This window comes from Pan troglodytes, chromosome 20 (assembly GCF_028858775.2).
Source record: "Pan troglodytes isolate AG18354 chromosome 20, NHGRI_mPanTro3-v2.0_pri, whole genome shotgun sequence".
NCBI classification, from domain to species: Eukaryota; Metazoa; Chordata; class Mammalia; order Primates; family Hominidae; genus Pan; species Pan troglodytes.
The window spans coordinates 8,788,064-8,807,223 of NC_072418.2; the positions used below are offsets into that span (position 1 = coordinate 8,788,064).

General features: G+C 52.1%; 2 protein-coding genes across 13 annotated transcripts in view; both read right to left on the bottom strand.

The window, feature by feature from the left end:
* SLC25A41 (solute carrier family 25 member 41) lies at positions 1-12,435 on the bottom strand. 3 transcript variants are annotated; one of them, XM_063801070.1, is made up of 8 exons: positions 9,621-9,897; positions 8,194-8,349; positions 6,665-6,762; positions 6,125-6,277; positions 5,840-5,947; positions 1,300-1,467; positions 1,069-1,216; positions 1-526 (listed from the first exon to the last, which is right to left on the bottom strand). In XM_063801070.1, exons 4-8 carry the CDS (start codon positions 6,224-6,226, stop codon positions 354-356), a joined length of 699 nt encoding a protein of 232 aa, XP_063657140.1. In that variant the 5' UTR covers positions 6,227-6,277; positions 6,665-6,762; positions 8,194-8,349; positions 9,621-9,897; the 3' UTR covers positions 1-353. The 3 variants fall into 3 exon arrangements, with proteins under 3 accessions (XP_063657140.1, XP_009432748.2, XP_524070.3); XM_009434473.2 differs by lacking the exons at positions 6,665-6,762; positions 9,621-9,897 and adding an exon at positions 12,310-12,435; XM_524070.7 differs by lacking the exon at positions 6,665-6,762 and having other exon boundaries at positions 9,621-9,942.
* Positions 12,208-19,160, bottom strand: part of SLC25A23 (solute carrier family 25 member 23) — a 23,695-nt gene continuing 16,742 nt past the window's right edge. For 4 of the 10 annotated variants that reach the window (XM_054673255.2, XM_054673252.2, XM_054673254.2 and 1 more), the window contains 2 exons: positions 14,554-14,641; positions 12,448-12,593 (listed from right to left, as the gene is read on the bottom strand). In XM_054673255.2, the coding sequence (XP_054529230.1) occupies positions 12,449-12,593; positions 14,554-14,641 (233 nt within the window). In that variant the 3' untranslated portion in view covers position 12,448. Of the gene's footprint in view, positions 12,598-14,553; positions 14,642-16,159; positions 18,245-19,160 lie in introns of those variants that run through there. The other 6 variants (XM_016934808.4, XM_016934814.4, XM_054673251.2 and 3 more) reach the window with 5 other exon arrangements.

Here is a 19,160-nt window from a genome sequence, read left to right on the forward strand (position 1 = left end):
TTCAGCAAAAACCATCTCTTTATTCCTTGTTGTGTGACATGTTCACCATTTCGCCCTGGAGCCAGGACGACCTACAAGGGGCCAGACTGGAGTCCACGTTTCTTGTCTCAGGCTGCACCCTGGGGAGGGAGTCCCAGGAGTCTTCTGACCCAGCACTGCCCCCCCTCCGCCCACCACCAACCCCAGCTTCAGGAATCTTCTGACCCAGAGCCCCACCCCCACCCCCAGCCTGCTTTTGCCACCAAAAACTGCCCCAGGGCCTGAACCTTGAGGCCTCGAGGGCTCTTTGGGGCCAGGGGTCATCAGGTCCTCCTGTCCCATTTCTGCCTAGGCTGTGTCGTCCAGCTCACAGCCTATATGCCCAGGGTTTTCTTCATGGCTTCGTACACCACATAGCTGATGCCACCTGCTGGTAAGACCTTCAGTAGCGTGGGGGTCATGCCTCGGTACAGCCCTAGCCAGCCCTGCTGGGCCAGGATCCGCTGGAGGACTCCGCGCATGGTGGGATTTGAGCCCTCCACGGTATCTGCAGGGACACAGGCAAGATCAGGACTAGGCCAGAGATGACTGGGCCTCCTAGGAGTCTGGAATGTTGCGGACAGGTGCTGAAGCCACGGGTAGGGGCCCCAGGGGTCAGTAGGAAAAGAGTTTTGAAGAGTCTTAGAGGAAATTGGTCAGTTTGAGGAGGAGTGGGGGAGTTTCTGAGTAGGAGTTATCAGGATTAATTTTAGGAAATTTTCTTGAGGGGTGGGAGTGGAGATAGGGTCTCTCTCTGTTGCGCAGGCTGGAGTGCGGAGGCACGATCATAGCTCACTGCAGCCTCGACCTCCAGAGCTCAAGGGATCCTCCAGCCTCAGCCTCCCAAGTAGCTGGGACCACAGGTCCATACTACCATGCCTGGCTAATTTATATGTATATATTTTTGAGACGCAGTCTCGAAAGTTATCAAAAGTGGGCTGGGATCAGACACAGAGGGTGCCGGACTCAGTTTTGGGGTATGAGAAAATTGAGACAGCCAGGGTGGGGCGGGGAAGGGGCATGCATGGTGGCCTCTGGGGACAGGCTGACCTTGGGCCTGCATCCTTGTGCGCACCAGAGTCAGTGGGTAGCTGGCCATCTGGCCACAGGTCGTGGATAGCGTCACAGACGACAGACTGACCAGGCCACTGGGGTCCCCCATATCCGTGCCTGACTTCAGCCAGAAGCACTGGAGCATCTGCAAGAGAAGGGGGCCAGGAGAAAGCTCACTAGGAGCCTGGGCTCCGGCCACCCCTGCCACCCCCTCTGCAGGACCCATACCTCATAGACAGCCAGGTCGGCGCAGGCATAGGGGATGATGCCGAGCATATTGGGCAGGTAGCCGCGGTAAAGGGCGCGGGTGCCCTCTCGCTGCAAGATCTGCCTGGCGCAGTCCAGCAGCCCCTTGTACTGGCCCGTCCGACGCAAGGTCAGCCGCGTCTTCAGCACCTGGGGATGGCGGGGAACAAGGCAGCTCATTTGATTGAATCCTGTCAATGACCCTCGGGGTAGCCATTGTCCCCACCCTACAAACAAGGAAAATGAGGCTCAGGAAGGCAAAGAGCTGGGTTTCAGACCCAGATCTGTCAGATTCCATGGAATGCTCTCTGAATTTTGAGTTCTGAAGCACAAATGCTGGCAAAGGCCAAGAGAGTGAGGGAAGAAGGCTCACGTCTGTCTTCCCAGCCCTTTGGGAGGCTGAGGCGGGAGGATCGCTTGAGGCCGGGAGTTCGAGACCAGCCTGGGCAACATAGCGAGACCCCATCTTTACAAAAAAATCAGTAAAATAAAAATAAGATGTATATGGAAACATCAACATGGGAGAACAGCCTGGAAAACTGATTAAGAATAACAGGGAAGGGAGGCGAGAAAACATGCCCTCAAGCCTCAAAAATTGAAGACAGCTGGCAAAACTTTATGGCAAAAAGATCAAACATTGGGGGGAAAGAAAGAGAGTGAATAGGTAGAAAACAGGGCCTTCCTAGGGCAGTGAAACTACTCCGTAAGATACTACAATGGTGGATACAAGTCATTATACATTCCTCAAAACCCATAGAACTGTTAGATTAAGAGTGAACCCTAGGTCGGGTGCGGTAGCTCATGCCTGTAATCCCAGCACTTTGGGAGGCCAAGGTGGGTGGAACACTTGAGGTCAGGAGTTTGAGACCATCCTGGGCAACATGGCGAAACCCTGTCTCTACTAAAAATACAAAAATTAGCTGGGTGTGGTGGCAGGCAGCTGTAATCCCAGCAGGAGAATCGCTTGAACCCGGAAGGTGGAGGTCGCAGTGAGCAGTGAGTCAAGATCGTGCCACTGCACTCCAGCCTGGGTGACAGAGTGAGACTCTCAAAAAAAAAAAAAAAGAAAAAGAAAGAAAAAAAGGAGGGTTTCCGGTCCACAGATGAGAAATGAAAATATATATGTATACATATATATAGTATATATACATATTATATATGTATTATTATACATTATGCATATATTATACATAACATGCATAGACATTATATATTTTTATATTACATAGTATATAATAAATGTAATTATATAATTAGATACATTAAATTATTTAATTATATATAATATATACATGTTATATGTACAATATATATTTACATAATAAGTAAGGTATATAATATATGTGTATATTATATATAAAACATATATTATATATATTTTTTTGAGACAGGGTCTCCCTCTGTCACCCAGGCTGGAGTGCAGTTGTGTCCCATCATAGCTCACTGCAGCATCGACCTTCTGGGCTCAAGTGCTCCTCCCACCTCAGCCTCCTGAGTAGCTGGGACTACAGGCATGCACCACCACACCTGGCTGATTTTTGTTTTCAGTAAAGATGGGGTCTTGCTATATTGCCCAGGCTGGTCTCAAACTCCTGGGCTCAAGCAAGCAGTCCTCCCAGCTCAGTCTCCCAAAGTGTTGGGATTACAGGCATGAGCCAAGGTGTCTGGCCTGAAAATTTATATATATATGTATATGATATATATGATATATATATCATGTATATGATATATATGATATATGTATCATGTATATGTTATATATGATATATGTATCATGTATATGTTATATATGATATATGTATCATATATATGTTATATATGATATATGTATCATATATATGTTATATATGATATATGTATCATATATATGTTATATATGATATATGTATCATATATATGTTATATATGATATATGTATCATATATATGTTATATATGATATATGTATCATATATATGTTATATATGATGTATCATATATATGTTATATATGATGTATCATATATATGTTATATATGATGTATCATATATATGTTATATATGATGTATCATATATATGTTATATATAATATATATTATATATGTTATATATAATATATGTTGTATATAATATATACATATACAAATTTATGAAAATGTTATATATGTATATATGTTATATATAATATATTCATATATAAATTTATAGAAAGGAGGAGGAGATTGGAGAGGAGGAGAAAGAGGTAAAGGGGCAAGAGGGAGAAGAGGGAGAAAGGAGGAGGGAGAAAGGAGGAAGGGAGGTGGAGGGAGAAAAGAGAGGAGAAGGAGGAAGGAAAGAAGGAGAAGGAAGAAGTGAAGGGGGAGAAGGGAGAGGAGGGAGAATAGAGGAGGAGAAAGGAGAGGAGGAGGAGGGAGAAAAGATGAGGGGAGGGAGGGAGAAAGGAGGAGGGGAGGAGGAGGAAAAGGTGAAAGGGAGGAGGGAGAGCAGGGAGAAAAGAGGAGAGGAGGAGGGAGAAAGGAAGGGAGGAGGAGGGAGAAAGGAGGGGGGAGGAGGGAGAAAGGAGGGGAGGAGGAGGGAGAAAGGAGGGGAGGAGGAGGGAGAAAGGAGGGGAGGAGGAGGGAGAAAGGAGGGGAGGAGGAGGGAGAAAGGAGGGGGGAGGAGGGAGAAAGGAGGGGGGAGGAGGAGGGAGAAAGGAGGGGGGAGGAGGAGGGAGAAAGGAGGGGGGAGGAGGGAGAAAGGAGGGGAGGAGGAGGGAGAAAGGAGGGGGGAGGAGGGAGAAAGGAGGGGGGAGGAGGGAGAAAGGAGGGGGGAGGAGGGAGAAAGGAGGGGGGAGGAGGGAGAAAGGAGGGGGGAGGAGGGAGAAAGGAGGGGAGGAGGGAGAAAGGAGGGGGGAGGAGGGAGAAAGGAGGGGGGAGGAGGGAGAAAGGGGGGAGGAGGGAGAAAAGATGAGGGGAGGGAGGGAGAAAGGAGGAGGGGAGGAGTAGGGAGAAAGGAGGAGGGGAGGAGGAGGAAAAGGTGAAAGGGAGGAGGGAGAGCAGGGAGAAAAGAGGAGGAGAGGAGGAGGGAGAAAGGAAGGGAGGAGGAGGGAGAAAGGAGGGGAGGAGGGAGAAAGGAGGGGGGAGGAGGGAGAAAGGAGGGGGGAGGAGGGAGAAAGGAGGGGGGAGGAGGGAGAAAGGAGGGGAGGAGGAGGGAGAAAGGAGGGGAGGAGGAGGGAGAAAGGAGGGGAGGAGGAGGGAGAAAGGAGGGGGGAGGAGGGAGAAAGGAGGGGAGGAGGAGGGAGAAAGGAGGGGAGGAGGAGGGAGAAAGGAGGGGAGGAGGAGGGAGAAAGGAGGGGGGAGGAGGGAGAAAGGAGGGGAGGAGGAGGAGAGAAGAGGAGGGGAGGAGGAGAGAGGAGGGGAGGAGGAGAGGAAAGAGGAGGGGAGGAGGAGAGAAGAGGGGAGGAGGAGAGAAGAGGGGAGGAGGAGAGGAAGGAAGAGGGGAGGAGGAGGCAGAAAGGAGGAAGGAGGGGGAGGAGGAGGAGAGGAAAGAGGCGGGGAGGAGGAGGGAGAAAGGAGGGGAGGAGGAGGAGAGGGAAGAGGAGGGGAGGAGGAGGGAGAAAGGAGGAGGAGAGGAGGAGGGAGAAAGGAGGAGGAGGAGAGGAGGAGGGAGAAAGGAGGAGGAGGAGAGAGGAGGAGGGAGAAAGGAGGAGAGAGGAGGAGGGAGAAAGGAGGAGGAGGAGAGAGGAGGAGGGAGAAAGGAGGAAGAGAGGAGGAGGGAGAAAGGAGGAGGAGAGAGGAGGAGGGAGAAAGGAGGAGGAGGAGAGAGGAGGAGGGAGAAAGGAGGAGGAGGAGAGAGGAGGAAGAAAGGAGGAGGAGAGAGGAGGAGGGAGAAAGGAGGAGGAGAGAGGAGGAGGGAGAAAGGAGGAGGAGGAGAGAGGAGGAGGGAGAAAGGAGGAGGAGGAGAGAGGAGGAGGGAGAAAGGAGGAGGAGAGAGGAGGAGGGAGAAAGGAGGAGGAGGAGAGGAGGAGGGAGAAAGGAGGAGGAGGAGAGAGGAGGAAGAAAGGAGGAGGAGGAGAGAGGAGGAGGGAGAAAGGAGGAGGAGGAGAGAGGAGGAAGGAGAAAGGAGGAGGAGAGAGGAGGAAGGAGAAAGGAGGAGGAGGAGAGAGGAGGAGGGAGAAAGGAGGAGGAGGGGAGGAGGAGGGAGAAAGGAGGAGGAGGGGAGGAGGAGGGAGAAAGGAGGAGGAGGGGAGGAGGAGGGAGAAAGGAGGAGGAGGAGAGAGGAGGAGGGAGAAAGGAGAAGGAGAGAGGAGGAGGGAGAAAGGAGGAGGAGGAGAGGAGGAGGGAGAAAGGAGGAGGAGGAGAGAGGAGGAGGGAGAAAGGAGGAGGAGGAGAGAGGAGGAGGGAGAAAGGAGGAGGAGGAGAGAGGAGGAGGAGGAGAGAGGAGGAGGGAGAAAGGAGGAGGAGGAGAGAGGAGGAGGGAGAAAGGAGGAAGAGGAAGTAGCCCCAGCAACGTGGGGAACTAATTTCCACGGCGTTTCCTCACCTGCGGGGCACATGTTCTCTTACCTCCATGGGGTTGATGAGGGTCTGGGAGATGGCCACAGCCAGGGAGCCAGCAAGGAGACGTTCCTGGAAGGGCGGGGACCCTTGTATTCCACAGAAGTAATTCTTGCACTGGGAGAGGAGAGAGGAGGGTGAGAGAGAAGTCAGCCACCCTCCGACACAAAACCCGCGCAGGGAAGAGGCCTGGGTTCTGGAGGGTGAGTGTGTGCTTGAACAAGGGCCTGGAGTTTTGGGGGCATGGGAGGGGTTTGGGCTTGAGCTGGGGGAAGCAGACCCCTCATTCCCCACCTGCTCGAATACGGAGAACTTGATGGCATACTCAGGAGCAATCTTGAGCACGTTGATGCCGTTGCCCCGCCACAGGGAGCGGAAGCCGCCCTCCTGGACCATGCTCTGTAGCCCCCCCAGCAGGTTGGTGAAGTTCGTCTTGGAGGAGTAGACCTGGGTGGAGGGAGGACCCTGGAGGAGCCCCTGCTCGCCTCTGTCTCCGTCCCCATCCCTGCCCCAAGCGCAGCCCCACCGGGACCTCCCAAGCCACCCAACCCCAACCCATCCCCATCCCATCCCCATTCCTTCTTCAGCTCCTTCCCCGGCCAGTTCTAGAATCGCACGCAACCCTGACCCAAAGCCAACATCAACCTACATTCCCACCTCACCCCTCCTCTTCATCTCCTCAGTCTTTTTCTCTCTCTCTTTCTTCCTTCCATCCTTTCCTTTCTTTCTCCCTTTTTGTTCCCTCCCTCCCTCCCTTCCTCCGTTCCTCCCTTCCTCCGTTCCTCCCTTCCTTCCTCCCTTCCTTCCTTTTTTTTTTTTTTGACGGAGTCTCACTCTGTCGCCCAGGCTGGAGTGCGGTCGGGGGATCTCAGCTCACTGCAACCTCCGCCTCCCAGGTTCAGGCGATTCTCCTGCCTCAGCCTCCCGAGTAGCTGGGATTACAGGCTCGTGTCACCACGCCTGGCTTATTTTTGTATTTTTAGTAGAGATGGGGGTTTGCCATGTTGGCCAGGCTGGTCTGGAACTCCTGACCTCAGGTGATCCGCCCACCTTGGCCTCCCAAATTGCTGGGATTACAGGCATCAGCCACCGCGCCTGGCCTTCTTTTTCTTTTCTTTCTTGTTTTTTTGTTTGTTTATGTTTTCGAGACAGGATCTTGTTCTGTTGCCCAGGCCGGAATGCAGTGGTGCAATCACAGCTCACTGCAGCCCCAAACTCCTAGGCTCAAGTGATCCTCCCACCTCAGCCTTCCAAGTAGCTGGGACTACAGGTGCGTGCTACCATGGCAGGCTAATTTTGTAAAAATTTTTTGTATAGATGGGGTCTTACTATGTTTCCCAGGCTGGTCTCAAACTCTTGGGCTCAAGCGATCTTCCCACTTTGGCCTCCCAAAGTGCTGGGATTACAGGTGTGAGTCACCATGCCGGACTCCTTTTTAAATTTTTATTTAATTAATTAATTAATTATTATTTTGTAGAGACGTGGTCTGACTATATTGCCCAGCTGGTCTCAAACTCCTAAGCTCAAGTAATCCTCCCTCCTTGGCCTCCCAAAGTGAGCCACTGCACCCGTTAATTTTTTCAGCCAGGGATCTCGCTCTGTCACCCAGGCTGGAGTTTGTGGCATGATCATGGCTCACTGCAGCCTCCAACTCCTGGGCTCAAGCAATCCTCCTGCCTCAGCCTCCTGAGCAGCTGAGACTATGGGTGTGAGATATCCTGCTTGAGGTAGCTCCAGTCCTATGTTGCCTTTTTTTTTTTTTTTTCTTTTTTGAGACAGAGTCTCACTCTGTTGCCCAGGCTGGAGTGCAGTGATGCAATCTCGGCTTACTGCAACCTCCATCTTCTGGGTTCAAGCAATTCTCCTGCCTCAGCCTCCTATGTAGCTGGGACTACAGGCACGCACCACCATGCCCGACTAATTTTTTTGTATTTTTAGTAGAGACAGGGTTTCGCCATGTTGGCCAGGCTGGTCTCAAACTCCTGACCCCAGATGATCTACCTCCCCTGGGCCTCCCAAAGTGCTGGCATTAGAGGCATGAGCCACTGCGCCTGGCCCCTACCTTGTCTTTAAACTCGTCCAAAGACCCCATCCCCAATTCCCTGACCTCCAACCCCCACCTTGGCCCAGCATTGGTCCCTGTCCCTGGCAAGTTCTCTCAACTCCTCAAACTTGACTCCAAGCCGTGTCCACATCAGCTCCATCACCATCCACAACCTCAATCTCAGCTAGTCCAGGAGAGCCCAACTCCAGCCAGCACTCCTATCCTGAACTCCATCCACGTCAACTCCATCTGTCCTCACCCCACATTCTCCCCAGTGGCTCCAGCGCTGGGTCCCGTCCTCCCCCCAAGCCACACAAACCTGCATGTACACCTTGGCTCTGTCCAGAGGTGCCGTGCCCGTGCGAGACACCGCCCCGGCCATAGCTCCTGAGAGTAGAAACTTCCACAAGGCCTCCTTGTTATCCACTTCCAGAACTTCCACGGGGACCATCAGCTGCTCTCCTGTGTCCAGCACCTGCAGGGCAGACCCGGCCCTCCCTCATCCTCAGCCAGGTTGGGGCACCTTCCCCAGACACACATCTAGGGCACCCACCTGGTGAAAGACCCACCCTGTTCCCCCAAGTCTGCATTTTTTTTTTTTTGAGACGGAGTCTTGCTCTGCTGCCCAGGTTAGAGTGCAGTGGCACAATCTCAGCTCGTTGCAACCTCCACCTCCCAGGTTCAAGCAGTTCCTGCCGCAGCCTCCTGAGTAGCTGAGATTATAGGCATGCACCACCACACCTGACTAATTTTTTCTTTTTAGTAGAGATGGGTTTCACTATGTTGGCCAGGCTGGTCTCTAACTCCTGACCTCAAGTGATTCGACCCTCCCCCCTGGTTTTTTTTTGTTTTGTTTTTGTTTTTTTTTTAGACAGAGTCTCACTCTATCGCCCAAGCTGGAGTACAGTGGTGTGATCTTGGCTCACTGCAACCGCTGTCCCCCTGGTTCAAGCGATTCTCGTGTCTCAGCTTCCCAAGTAGGGACAATGGTGTGATCTCGGCTCACTGCAACCTCCGCCTCCTGGGTTCAAGTGATTCTCTTGCCTCAGCCTCCCCAGTAGCTGGGGTTACAGTGCCAACGTGCCGAGCAAATTTTTGTATTATTTTAATAGAGGCAGGGTTTCACCATGTTGGCCAGGCTGGTCTTGAACTCCTGACCTCAGGTGATCCACCTGCCTCAGCCTCCCAAAGTGCTGGGATTACAGGTGTGAGCCACCACACCCAGCCAATGTAATATAGACTCTCTAAGTTACTCATGGAGGATCCAAGGAGGAATACAAATGTAATTAGGACTATATCTAGACTCTTAATTTATTCTTATTTTTTGAGACAGAATCTCGCTGTGTTGCTCTGGCTTGAGTGCAGTGATGAGATCTGGGCTCACTGCAACCTCTACCTCCTGAGTTCAAGCGATTCTCCTGCCTCAGCCTCCTGAGTAGCTGGTACTACAGGCGCCAACCACCATGCCTGGCTAAGTTTTGTAATTTTAGTAGAGATAGGGTTTCGGCATGTTGGCCAGGTTGGTCTTGAACTCCTGTCCTCAAGTGACCCATCCACCTCAACCTCCCAAAGTGCTGGGATTACATGCGTGGAGCCATCGCGCCCTGCCTCCCTGCCCCGCCCTGCTTCAAGGTGGAATTCTAGGTCTGCTAGCAGGGGAGTGGGCCTGTAGAGGGCGTGGGTAGCCTGGCCTCTCCCTGTAGTCCTGACCAGAGGTGCCGGGACACTGGTGTTTCCTAAACTCACCTGCTGTGACGGGAGATGTTCAAGGTTGTTGTCATGCATGTGGCCAAACGCGTACCCATACACGTGTGTACGGCCAGGGTTCCAGGATGGGGGTGGAGGCGGAGGTTGGGGGGGAGGCGGGGCTTTGATGAGTAAGGTCTTGACCCTCCTAAACAGTGTCTGGGTACTAGAGCAAGTGTTCTGAGGTTCCCCAGGCTGAGCGCCCATGGAGGAAGTTAGGACACCTGGCTTCAAATCCCTAAGCAGTTGTTTGCTGCTCCAGCTACCATGCGGGAGTGTCTAGTGGGAGGATCGTGTGGGGGACCAAGAGGAGGATGAAGTCACAAACGCCCCTGTGACCTTCCTGGGTGTGGTGGGCAGCGTGATGGCCCCTTTCCCCCAAGTATCCACCTCCCGATCCCCCAAACCAATAAATATGTTATCGTTATAAATTGAATTGTGTCCTGTCAAAATTACTATTATTATCGTTTTTTTTGAGACGGAGTCTCGCTCAGTCTCCCAGGCTGGAGTGCAGTGGCGCGATCTCGGCTCACTGCAAGCTCCGCCTCTGGGGTTCACACCATTCTCCTGCCTCAGCCTCCCGAGTAGCTGGGACTACAGGCGCCCGCCACCACGCCCGGCTAATTTTTTGTATTCTTTAGTAGAGACGGGGTTTCACCGTGTTAGCCAGGATGGTCTCGATCTCCTGACCTCGTGATCTGCCCACCTCAGCCTCCCAAAGTGCTGGGATTACAGGCGTGAGCCACTGCTTCCGGCCGCAAAATTCTTATGTTGAAGCCCTATTTCCCAGTGGGTTGGAATTTGGAGACAGGGCCTTTGGGAGGTCCTCAGGGTTAGGTGAACTCATGAGGATGGCCCCTGCAAGATGGAATTAGTTCCCTATAAGGAAAAGACAAACCAGAGCTCTTTCTCTCTCTCTGTCTGCCATGGGAGGGCGCAGCAAGAAGGCATGGCAGGAAGAAATCCCTCAGCAGGAACTGAGCTAGCCAGCCACCTTAACCTTGGATTTCCCAGCCTCCAGAAATAAATGTCTGCAGTTTCAGACCCCGCTCTTTAGTGTTTCCTTATAGCAGCCTGGGCTGACTTACATTTGTTACATGGCAAAGGGGAATTAAGTTTGCAGATACAAATAAGGTTGCTAGGCCTGATGTGGTGGCTCACGCCTGTAATCCCAACACTTTGGGAGGCCGAGGTTGGCAGATCATCTGAGGTCAGGAGTTTGAGACCAGCCTGACCGACATAGTGAAACCCAGTCTCTCCTAAAAATACAAAAATTAGCCAGGTTTGGTGGTATGCCCCTGTAATCTCAGCTACTCTGGAGGCTGAGACAGGAGAATTGCTTGAACCCAGGAGACAGAGGTTGCAGTGGCCCGAGATTGAGCCATTGCACTGCAGCCTGGGCAACAGAGCGAGACTCCATCTCAAACAAACAACAACAAAACTTTGCTAGGCTGGGCGCCGTGGCTCATTCCTATAATACCAGCACTTTGGGAGGTCAAGGCAGGTGGATCACTTGAGCCCAGGAGTTCAAGACCACCCTGGGCAACATGGCCAGACCCCTGTCTCTATAAAAAATACAAAAATTAGCTGGGCATGGTGGTCCATGCCTGTGGTCCCAGCTACTCAGGAGGCTGAGGTGGGAGGGTTGCTTGAGCTTGGGAGGTAGAGGCTGCAGTGAGCTGAGATCTTGCCACTGAACTCCAGCCTGGGTGACAGAGCGAGACCCTGTCTCAAAAAAAAAAAAAAAAAGAATTAAGGTTGCTAAACAGCTGATGGGAAGATGGTCTCACTCTGTCACCCAGGCTGGAGTATAGTGGCACACTTAAGGTCAATCCCCTTGACCTCTCTGTTCAGGTGGTTCTCCCACCTCAGCCACCCGAGTGGCTAGGAACACAGGTGCGGACACCACGCCCGGCTAACTTTTAAAAATTATTTTTGGCTGGGCGTGGTGGCTCACACCTGTAATTCTAGCACTTTGGGAGGCCAAGGCAGGCGGATCACCTGAGGTCAGGAGTTTGAGACCAGCCTGGCCAACATGATAAAACCCCGTGTCTACTAAAAATAACGAAAATTAGCTGGGTGTGGTGGTGCATACCTGTAATCCCAGCTACTCAGGAGGCTGAGGCGAGAGGATCACTTGAGTCCAGGAGTTCAAGACCAGCCTGGGCAGCAAAGTAAGAAATTTTTCTACAAAAATTTTAAAAAATTAGCCAGGTGTGGTCATGTGCACCTGTAGTCCCAGCTACTTGGGAGGCTGAAGGGGGAGGCTCCCTTGAGCACAGGAATTAGAGGCTGCAGTGAGCTATGATTGTGCCACTGCACTCCAGCCTGGGTGACAGAGTAAGACCCAGTCTGTAAAAAACAAAAAAAGTAGTCAGGCATGGTGGTGTGTGCCTGTGGTCCCAGCTACTCCGGAGGCTGAGATGGGAGCATCACCTGAGCCTGGGAGTTTGAAGCTGCAGTGAGCCATGATTGCACCCCTGCATTCCAGCCTGGGGAGGGGACAGAGTGAGACCCTGTTTCAAAAACCAAAACCAAAACCAAAACCAAACCAAAAAAAAAAAAAAAAAAACCTGACAAAATCATATACACGTAGGTATATATGTATTAGCCAGCTGTTCCCATGTGACGAATTACCCCCCCCCGCCAAAGGTTGGCAGCTTAACACAACAAACATTTATCATCTCACCCATGTTCTGAGCATTAGGAACTCAGGAGCCGCTGAGCCGGGTGTTCCCGTGATCAGTGTTTGAAGTATAAGAGTCTAAGATTCAGGATTCAGGTACTGGGATCCAGTTGTTCCGGTGGAGGGATCCACAAAGCTTGGACTATCCAGGGAATTCAACTGAGAGAATTGCAGTGAGATGTTGGCCAGGACAGCAAGATCCTCTTCCAAGCTCAGTTACATGGCTATTGGCTGAGTTCCTTACCACATGGTCCTCTCCATAAGGCTGCTCATGGCATGACCACCGGCTTCCTCCAGAGCAAATGTTATGAGAAAGGGGGAGAGAGAGAGAGAGAGCATATAACCAATAACCAGGATGGCAGCGACAGTGTCTTTTTTTTTTTTTCTTTGAGACATAGTTTTGCTCTTGTTGCCCAGGCTGGAGTGCAGTGGCACAATCTCGACTCACTGCAACCTCTGCCACCCAGGTTCAAGCAATTCTCCTGCCTCAGCCTCCTGAGTAGCTGGGATTATAGGTGCCCGCCACCACGTCCGGCTAATTTTTGTACTTCTAGTAGAGACGGGGTTGCCATGTTGGCCAGGCTGGTCTCGAACTCCTGACCTCAGGTGATTCACCCGCCTCGGCCTCCCAAAATGCTAGGATTATAGACGTGAGCCACTGCACCCAGCCTTTTATTTTTTTATTTTTTGAGATGGAGTCTTGCTCTGTTACCCAGGCTGGAGTGCAATGGACCAATCTTGGCTCATTGCAACCTCCACCTCCCGGGTTCAAGTGATTGTCCTGCCTCAGCCTTCCGAGTAGCTGGGATCACAGGCATGCGCCACCATGCCCGGCTAATTTTTGTATTTTTAGTAGAGACGGGGTTTCACCATGTTGGCCAGGCTGGTCTCAAACTCCTGGGCTCAAGTCATCCTCCCATCTCAGCCTCCTGAGCAGCTGGAACTACAGGTATATGCCATCATGCCCAGCTAATTGAAAAATTTTTTGTAGAAATGGGGTCTCACTGTGTTGCCCAGGCTGGTCTCAAACTCCTGGCCTCAAGCGATCCTCCCACCCCGACCTCCCAAAGTGCTGGGTTTACAGATATGAGCTACCCCACCCACCCTGAATTTTCTATTTTTTCTACAATAAATTTGAATTACTCATTGTGGGTTGAACTTTGTCCCCCAAAAAGATGTGTTCAAGCCCTAACCCCAGTAACCTGCAAATGTGACCTTATTTGGAAATACGGTCTTTGTAGATATAATCAAATTAAAATGAGGTTACACTGGATTGGGGGGGGGTGCCCTAATCCGATGACTGCTGTCCTTACAAGACATGGAATCGGCCAGGCGCAGTGGCTCACGCCTGTAATCCCAGCACTTTGGGAGGCTGAGGCAGGCGGATCACGAGGTCAGGAGTTCAAGACCATCCTGGCTAACATGGTGAAACCCCGTCTCTACTAAAAATACAAAAAATTAGCTGGGCATGGTGGCGGGTGCCTGTAGTCCCAGCTACTCGGGAGGCTGAGGCAGGAGAATGGCATGAACCCAGGAGGCAGAGCTTGCAGTGAGCCAAGATCGCGCCAGTGCACTCCAGCCTAGGCGACAGAGCAAGACTCCATCTCAGAAAAAAAAAAGGCCGGGCGCGGTGGCTCATGCCTATAATCCCAGCACTTTGGGAGGCATCCTGGCTAACACGGTGAAACCCCATCTCTACTAAAAATACAAAAAAAAAAAATTAGCTGGGTGTGGTGGCGGGTGCCTGTAGTCCCAGCTACTTGGGAGGCCAAGGCAAGAGAATGGCATGAACCCGGGAGGCGGAGCTTGCAGTGAGCCGAGATCGTGCCACTGCACTCCAAAAAAAAAAAAAAAAAAAAAAAAAAACCTGGAATTTGCACTTTGGGAGGCCGAGGTGGGTGGATCACTTGAGGTCAGGAGTTCAAGACCAGCATAGTGAAACCTCATCTCTACTAAAAATACAAAAATTAGCCAGTTGTGGTGGTGTGCACCTGTAATCCCAGCTATTCTGGAGGCTGAGGCAGGAGGATCACTTGAACCCGGGAAGCGGAGGTTGCAGTGAGCCGAGATCACGTCATTGCACTCCAGCCTGGGAAACAGAGTGAAACTCCATCTCAAAAAAAGGATGGAAATTTGGGCAGAGAGACACAGACACACATAAGGGAGCATACAGTATGAAGATAGGCAGGCAGTGGAGTGATGAGTCTATCATAAACCAAGGAACACCAAGGACCATGTGGCTCACACCTGTAATCCCAGCACGTTGGGAGGCTGAAGGCTGGCGAATTGCTTGACCCCACGAGTTCGAGATGAGCCTGGGCAACATGATGAAATCCTATTTCCACAAAAAAGAAGTAATAATAATTAGGCCAGGCACGGTGGCTCACACCTGTAATCCCAGCACTTTGGGAGGCTGAGGTGGGCAGATCACCTGAGGTCAGGAGTTCGAGACCAGCCTGGCCAACATGGGAATACCTGGTCTCTACTAAAAATATAAAAATTAGCCGGGTGTGGTGGTGCACACCTGTAATACCAGCTACTCTGGAGGCTGAAGCAGGAGAATCGCTTGAACCTGGGAGGCAGAGGTTGCAGTGATCCGAAATCGAGCCACTGTACTCCAGCCTGGGAAACAAGAGCAAGACTCCCATCTCAAAAATAACAAAAACAAAAAACCAACCAACCAAACAAAAAATTAGCCAGGCATGGTGGCATATGCCTGTGGTTCTAGCTGCTTGGGAGGCTGAGGTGGGAGAATTGCTTGAACCTGGGAGGCAGAGGTGGCAGTGAGCCGAGATCGTGTCACTGCACTCCAGCCTGGGCGACAGAGCGAGACTGCATCACAAACAAACAAGCAAGCACAGAAACAAACAAAAAGTTAGTTGGGCATGGTGGCGGTTGCCTATAGTCCTAGCTACTTGGGAGGCTGAGGTGGGAGGATCACTTGAGCCCAGGAGGTGTAAGCTGCAGTGAGCCGAGATCGCACCACTGCACTCCAGCCTGGGCGACAGAGCAAGACCCTGTCTCAAAAATAAATTAGCTGGACATAATGGTGCATGTGCCTGCGGTCCCTGTGGTCCCAGATACTCAGGAGGCTGTGGTGGGAGGATCGCTTGAGCACAGGAATTCGAGGCTGCAGTCAGGTACGATTGTACCACTATCCTCTAACCTGGGCTGCAGAGTGAGATCCTATCTCTCTCTCTCACACACACACACACACACACACAGACACACAAATTGTTTTAAGCCATTCTGTTTGTGATAATTTGGTCTGGCAGCCCTAGGAAAAGGATAATTTGAAAAAAAATTGAAATTTGTAATTTGAAAAAAAATACAGAGGCCGGGCGTGGTGGCTCACGCCTGTAATCCCAGCATTTTGGGAGGCTGAGGCGGGTGGATCACTTGAGGTCAGGAGTTCGAGACTAGCCTGGCCAACATGGTAAAACCCTGTCTCTCCTAAAAATACAAAAAATTAGCCGGGCGTGGTGGTGGGTGCCTGTAATCCCAGCTACTCAGGAGGCTGAGGTAGGAGAATTGCTTGAACCCGGGAGGCAGAGGTTGCAGTGAGCTGAGACCGTGCCACTGCCCTGCAGCCTGCGCAACAGAGTGAGACTCCATCTCAAAAATAAATAAATAAATACAAATAATAAAGCCCAGAAAATTTAGAAGGGGTTATAAACAGGGACTCCCTCCCCTGCTCCCATTTGATAGATGTGTAAACTGAGGCTCAAAGAGGGAATCATTTCCCGGCTCTTGGAACCATGGGTGTTGGGAAGCAGCCCCTTGTCCCTTCCCTAGGGGTAGACTAAGGTGGTCCCATAGCCACCCACCCCCTTTTCAGTAAAAACCACAATAAAAGAGCTTAGAAAATTTATTCCTTTTGTTCTTTTCCTTTGAAATAACACACACAGGCAGGGAGGTGGGGCGCAGTGGAGGTCGAAGGAGGTGGAAGCGTGCGGAAGTCCTCCAGCCCCTCCCCAAATCCCAGTTCCCCTTTCCAAGTCCCTCCACGGGGTCTCCAGATGATCCTAAGCTCAGAATCCAACTATGAAGTGCAGAATGTAAGGGCGTAGGGGAGGAGGACTTTGCTCCTCTCTCTGGTAGAAAAATAGATCTGGAATGAATTTGGGGATTTGGCGGGTTTTTTTTGTTTTTGTTTTTTGCATCATTGGGTGCTTGGGTTTAGGGAAGGGTGGTCTTTGCCGATTTTCTCCTGGCTTTCAACTCTGGAAGCCTGGGGAGGCCCTGATAGTGCTGGGGTGGGGACATCCCTTCATGTGTCCCTGGCCTCAGACTGTCTCCTTGCCAGCCTCCAGGAGTGAGTGATTCCTCGGACCCCTTGGAGGAACACAGCTCTGGGGACTATTCGCCTAGAAGGTGGGAGGGGGATGGAAGACGCAGTGAAGTGTGGGGATGCAGGGAGTGGAGTGGTTCCAGGGAACAGTTTCCCCACAGGGCTGGCCATGCAGAGGTGGGGTGAGGGGGAATCCAGCATCCGTGCAGGCTGCACCCAGGACCTGAGCTTCCTTCCCCACAGACTCCCTCGACCATGCAATTTCATGTCATGAGAAGCCGGCTCTGGGCACCAGTGTGTGTGGGATACTCTGTGACTGGGCTGCCAGGATCTAGACTTGGGGCCTGAACATTTGGGACCCGCCGCCTGGAAGATTCAGATCAGAAACCAGGGATTAAGGGCTTGGGATTCAGTGCCTTGGAATATCAGGGTCTGCCTTCAAGAGATGAGGTTTCAACATTGAGGGACTGGGCAGAGGGATTGGGGACCCAGAATCTGGAATCCAGCAGCTGCAGTTGCCAGGATCCACTTGCTGTGCCACTGGGGCCCCCACACTTGTTTTAGAAGCCAGAATCTGGTGGGTGAAGGCTTGGGAATCTGGGATCCAGTGCCTGGGGGTGGAAGGCGTAGTGCTTGAAATGCAGGGATCTGGCAGTCAGCAGAAGGATCTGAGACCCAGTGTCGAGGTTAAAAAAAAAACAAAACCCAAAAACCAATGCAGGAATCCAGTGGGTGGAGTGAGGGGATCTGGGATCCAGTGATGGGGGCCCCAGGATCCAGGCATTGTGGTTGTCAGGATCCAGTGGTGAGGTTTGTTGACATCCAGAATCCAGCAGCTGAGCTTGGAGATCCAGGGCTCGAGGCATGGGGATCTGGGGTTGGGGATCTAGGATCCAGCGTTTCACTAGGACACTGGATCTGGTGCCTGAGGGAGGCAGGGTCTGGGTGTTGAGGTACAGGGAATCCGTGCTCCTGTGGTTGGGGTGTTGGGATCCATTCACTGATTTGTGTGGGATCCAGTGGTTAAGACGTAGAGGTCCAGGATCCAGTAGGGGGCACAGGGAAGCGTGGGATCCACCTTAGGATGTGGGGCTGCAGGATCCAGTGATTTGGGGGATGGGGATTAAGGGCTGGGGTGTGGATAATCTTGAATCTTGTGGTTAGGGTAGCAGACTTGAGTTGCTGAAGTAAGGGATCCACAGTTATGGTTACAGGGGGATCTGGGATCTAGTGGCTGAAGGGTGGGGATCGCATGACCCAGTGGTTGGGGCATAGGAGTCTAGGATCCAGGATCTGGGTGCTGGGATCCCATGACCCAATGGTTGGGGCATAGGAGTCTAGGATCCAGGATCTGGGTACTGGGATCTCGTGGCCAAAGAGTAGGGATCCTGTGGTTGGATCATCAGTCTCCAGTGGCAGAGGTGTGGGGGGTGAGGGATTGGGAGGACGGGCTCCGGGTCCCTCACCTGGACGTGACCCCCAAGGCCTGCTTCATGTTCTCGTAGACCACATAGGAGATGCTTACAGCTGGAATAACCTTCATGAAGTTGGGGGCGATCCCCCGGTAGAGGCCCCGCATGCCCTCCTGGGACAGGATGTGACGTAGCAGACCCAGCATGGACAGCTGGGGGCCACCCTCGATGGAGGCTGGGAGGGGGCGGGGGGGGCACCAGGTAAGCCCAACGTTCCCCTTTCACTTCCCCCTCCTACCCCCAGGGTTGGGCCAGGTGGTGTCATTGCAGCAGGAGGGAAGGAGGTTAGACTAACAGTGGGACCTACCACTCAGAGTCGAGACTTGTATTGACCTTGGAACTGGCTGCTCACCTTTTTGCCCCAAGTTTGGGGACAATTAGAAATGGAGCAGGTATGGGTGTGCAAGGTGAGAAAGGACAGAAATGTCCTCCTCCTGGAGCCAGGTTCCCTCCCTCCTTTCCCAGCTGACTCCTACTCATATTCCCAACCCCTATCCCAGAGCCAGCTCCCCAGGGGACTCCTCCTTGGTGCTCCAGTCTAAGTCAGGCTCCTCCCTGCCCTCCACCCACTTTTTGTTTTTTAGACGGAGTTTCGCTCGTTGCCCAGGCTGGAGTGCAATGGTGCAATCTCGGCTCACTGCAACCTCCGCCTCCCGGGTTCAAGCAATTCTCCTGCCTCAGCCTGCCAAGTAGCTGGGATTACAGGCATGCGCCACCTTGCCCGGCTAATTTTTTTGTATTTTTAGTAGAGACGGGGTTTCTCCATGTTGGTCAGGCTGGTCTCCAACTCCCAACCTCAGGTGATCCATCCGCCTCGGCCTCCCAAAGTGCTGGGATTACAGGCGTGAGCCACCTCACCCGGCCCTTGAACTCTTAACCTCAGGTGATCCGCCCACCTCGGCCTCCCAAAGTGCTGGGATTACAGGGGTGTGCCACCATGCCCAGCCCTTTTTTTTTTTTTTTTTTTTTTTTTTTTTTTTGAGACAGAGTTTTCACTCCTGTTGCCCAGGCTGGAGTGCGATGGCACGAACTTGGCTCACTGCAACCTATGCCTGCTGGGTTCAAGTGATTCTCCTGCCTCAGCCTCTCGA